Source organism: Sinocyclocheilus rhinocerous, unplaced genomic scaffold (genome assembly GCF_001515625.1).
Source record: "Sinocyclocheilus rhinocerous isolate Xijiao unplaced genomic scaffold, SAMN03320098_v1.1 scaffold469, whole genome shotgun sequence".
NCBI classification, from domain to species: domain Eukaryota; kingdom Metazoa; phylum Chordata; class Actinopteri; order Cypriniformes; family Cyprinidae; genus Sinocyclocheilus; species Sinocyclocheilus rhinocerous.
The window spans coordinates 480,367-483,978 of record NW_015636034.1 but is presented as its reverse complement, the minus strand read 5'-3'; the positions used below and the strand labels follow the sequence as shown (position 1 = coordinate 483,978).

The window sequence follows — 3,612 nt, the reverse complement described above, 5'->3', positions numbered from 1 at the left end:
ATATATGTATATATATATATGTATATACAGTATATATCAATAAAAATTCTACTAGAAATTGCTTTTACACTTCAAACACTTTGAGTTTTCGGTTTTAAAATGGCTCCATCTAGTGGGAAGAAGGTTTTTTAGACAAGACAATAGTAATGTAGACTTCATAATTCAAATTGTCAAATAACGCTGCCAATACAGTAGTATCATATAGCTCATATTGTTGTTTTTGTTTTTTTAGTTTATTAAATAGGGTTAGTGAACATTAATAAACTTTACTGTAAATACACCAGGGTGAGTCAAAGGCTTTTTCTTCTATAGTGCCTGGATAGAATGCTACATAGTCATCCCTAAAATAGCAAATTATTAAAATTGTCATTAAAAAGCTTGACTGTTTAACCTATTCATTGCAAATATTAAGATACCTGTACACATACTGTAATACACAAAGGAATTAAATGTTGCGCTTTGCATACTGTACTTCTGCATAGGAAATTGGAGAGCTCTTGCAGACCAGAGGCAAGGAAGTGGGCGTGACCACAGGTCGCAAAAGGAGATGTGGTTGGCTGGATCTGGTGCTTATCAAATACGCCCACATGATTAATGGCTTCACAGCGTGAGTGTTCAGATATGTCTCCTTTGGTTTCTGTATTTGTGCTCTATAAAATACTGTTTTCTTATATGCATCCTTCTATATGTCTGTTTAGCTTAGCTCTCACCAAACTTGACATCTTAGATGTGCTTCCTGAGATCAAAGTTGGTGTGGCATACAAAGTAGATGGTGAAATCATCCCACATTTTCCAGGTAAGCAGCACTTTTCCCATATCACACAAGTAGATTTAATCAAATCTAGTGTAGTTCAATATCATACATGTTTCCCAGCAAACCAAGAGGTGCTACAGAAGGTTGAAGTGCAGTACGAGACTCTGCCAGGCTGGAAAACAGACACGTCTGCTGCCAGGACCTTTGAAGAGCTTCCAGAAAATGCACAGAAATACGCCTGCTACATTGAAGATCACTCGGGTGTGCCTGGTAAGACTTTAAAGGGATAGTTCTTCCAAAAATGAACATTTTGTCATTTACTCATCGTCATGTCATTCCAAACTTGTATGACTTTCCTTCTGCTGTGAAACGTAAAAGATATTTTGAACAATGTCAGTAACCAAACAGTTGTGATTCCCATTGACATCCAAACAGACAAAAATGTGGAACAAAAAATAATATGGAAGTAAATGGTTACCAAAAAATAAAGTCATACAGCTTTGGAACGACATGAAGGTGAGGGTAGACTATCACTATAACTATACGTTGTTCTTGTAAGTCTGATCGTTTAAAATGCAGTTGGGTTGTTTTACTACAGCGATCCTAATGACTTGCTCCATCTTTGCTTTAGTAAAGTGGATTGGTGTTGGGAAGTCGCGGGAATCAATGATCCAGCTCTTTTAAGATGCTGCTCGGCCTGCATGTAGCACTGGCTGGATTACGCTCTGGATTCGGGGACGGAAAGTTGCCTCATATGTTTCTTTTCCCACCTCACTTTAGTTTCTCCATGGCAAGAACATCATTTTGTGTCACTCAGATCATCCTACAGCCCTCTGAAATGGAGTATTTGCCATATATAATGGCATTCCTGTGGTAAATTAAAAAGGGCTTTACAACTAGTTATTTTTTGTAATCATTTAACTGTTTCTCATCTGCTTTACATCATTCTCCTCTGGTATTTTGAGCTCTCTTAAGCTCAATATCTCCATCTTGAGTCCATATGCTGTACATGTGCTACTACTTCAAACAGGCATCAGTAGTGATGTATATTGTTGTTAGATATCAATTTTTCACACAGATTGGGTAAAACGATTACTTATACATGTTATATTTAATGTTCTTTCTTTGTTTTATCATACAAGAATCAACGGTTATGCAATGTGTATTACCACACTTTGTCCTTGTTTTAAATGGACTCACTCAAGTCAACTTCATTTAAACATACGGTTTTTAAAAGACAATTTAAATGTTTCTTTACCAGATGCATAAAAACTCATGTGATTCGATATTCAGTGATTCTGAATACGAATTATGTACAATACAGCCTCAAAATGTAATACGATTACAGTGGGTGTTTTCTGTTTTTTCTAAAAATAGAAGCAAAACCGTTTATGGAAGCATCTTTAAATTTGAATCTATTTAATTTGCTCTAAAAAATAGTATATAATTCAAATGTGCCTCAAGAAGCATATACTATTATACAGGTCGGGGTTTTGATTCCATTGAATGTATGTAAACGTTTGCACAGTCCTCAGATGTTTATTGTTCAACTGTACAACTTTATGCCACAAGCATATAAAAGCCACTTTAATGATCAGTAATGAGATAAAATAGATTGTCAAAGTATAGATCCTTAAGACGTTTGTGTGAATTCAGACGCCACCTCAGGATGTACGACTCTGTTTAGCCAGTAAAACACACTGATGTTTGAACTTCTTCTGTGGTTGCTAGCTGCTGCAGGTCGTCTGCTTTTCTGACCTCCAGTAGCACATTTACAGAACCCTTTACATGTTAGAAATGATCTAAACAGAGCTTGCCTATTTAAATATATGACTGGGTTGTTTCAGAAACCCAGAGTTGCTTCTTCTGTTTTGTCTCACCCTCAGTACTGTACCTTCCCATACATAAGTAATGTAGGATAAAGTGTGCCTTGTTAATACAGATGAACAATGAAACTTGAAAACTAATCCTTCGTCTGATTGAGCTTTTATTGAGAAACCTCCTTTAGCTTTTTCGAGGGCATTAGTGTCATTGCCATTTGCCAAGTGTACATGCGTCCAAAGAAGTATCTTAATGGATAAATGAATGCTGTGATATAAAGAGCCTTTGTTTGTGTGAATTCAGACGCCTCCTCAGTATGTACGACTCTGTTTAGCCAGTAAAACACACTGATGTTTGAACTTCTTCTGTGGTTGCTAGCTGCTGCAGGTCGTCTGCTTTTCTGACCTCCAGTAGCACATTTACAGAACCTTTACATGTTAGAAATGATCTAAACAGAGCTTGCCTATTTAAATATATGAGTTGCTTCTTCTGTTTTGTCTCACCCTCAGTACTGCACCTTCCCATACATAAGTAATGTAGGATAAAGTGTGCCTTGTTAATACAGATGAACAATGAAACTTGAAAACTAATCCTTCGTCTGATTGAGCTTTTATTGAGAAACCTCCTTTAGCTTTTTCGAGGGCATTAGTGTCATTGCCATTTGCCAAGTGTACATGCGTCCAAAGAAGTATCTTAATGGATAAATGAATGCTGTGATATAAAGAGCCTTTGTAAATGACCCAGAATGATAACGCTTTCTTTTTCAGATTGATGATGGTGTGATGCTTTGCATTTTCTGCTGCTGAATAAATGGTGTAACCTGTTTATTTGTTTAGTAGCATCTATTACATGTCATTTATCTTGTATTATCACAAAATTTCCTCTGAACAAATTAAATTTGCAAGAACAGGACAGTTGAAACATTCAAACAACAGTATGTTTGCACAAACAACCTTTACTGTTTCTGTGTTGTATTGCTGCTGATTGGATTTTCATGTATGTATATACAGAACACAAAGCCATATTCTCTTGAATTT

The 3,612-nt window shown here is 36.2% G+C and overlaps 1 protein-coding gene across 1 annotated transcript in view; it reads left to right on the top strand.

The window, feature by feature from the left end:
• LOC107747588 (adenylosuccinate synthetase isozyme 2-like) overlaps positions 1-2,856 on the top strand; it is a 16,135-nt gene extending 13,279 nt beyond the window's left edge. Inside the window, exons 9-12 of the mRNA XM_016562184.1 lie at positions 483-607; positions 699-796; positions 875-1,024; positions 1,386-2,856. Of these exons, the coding sequence (XP_016417670.1) occupies positions 483-607; positions 699-796; positions 875-1,024; positions 1,386-1,438 (426 nt within the window). The 3' untranslated portion in view covers positions 1,439-2,856. The remainder of the gene's footprint in view (positions 1-482; positions 608-698; positions 797-874; positions 1,025-1,385) is intronic.
• Positions 2,857-3,612: the final 756 nt, after the last annotated feature.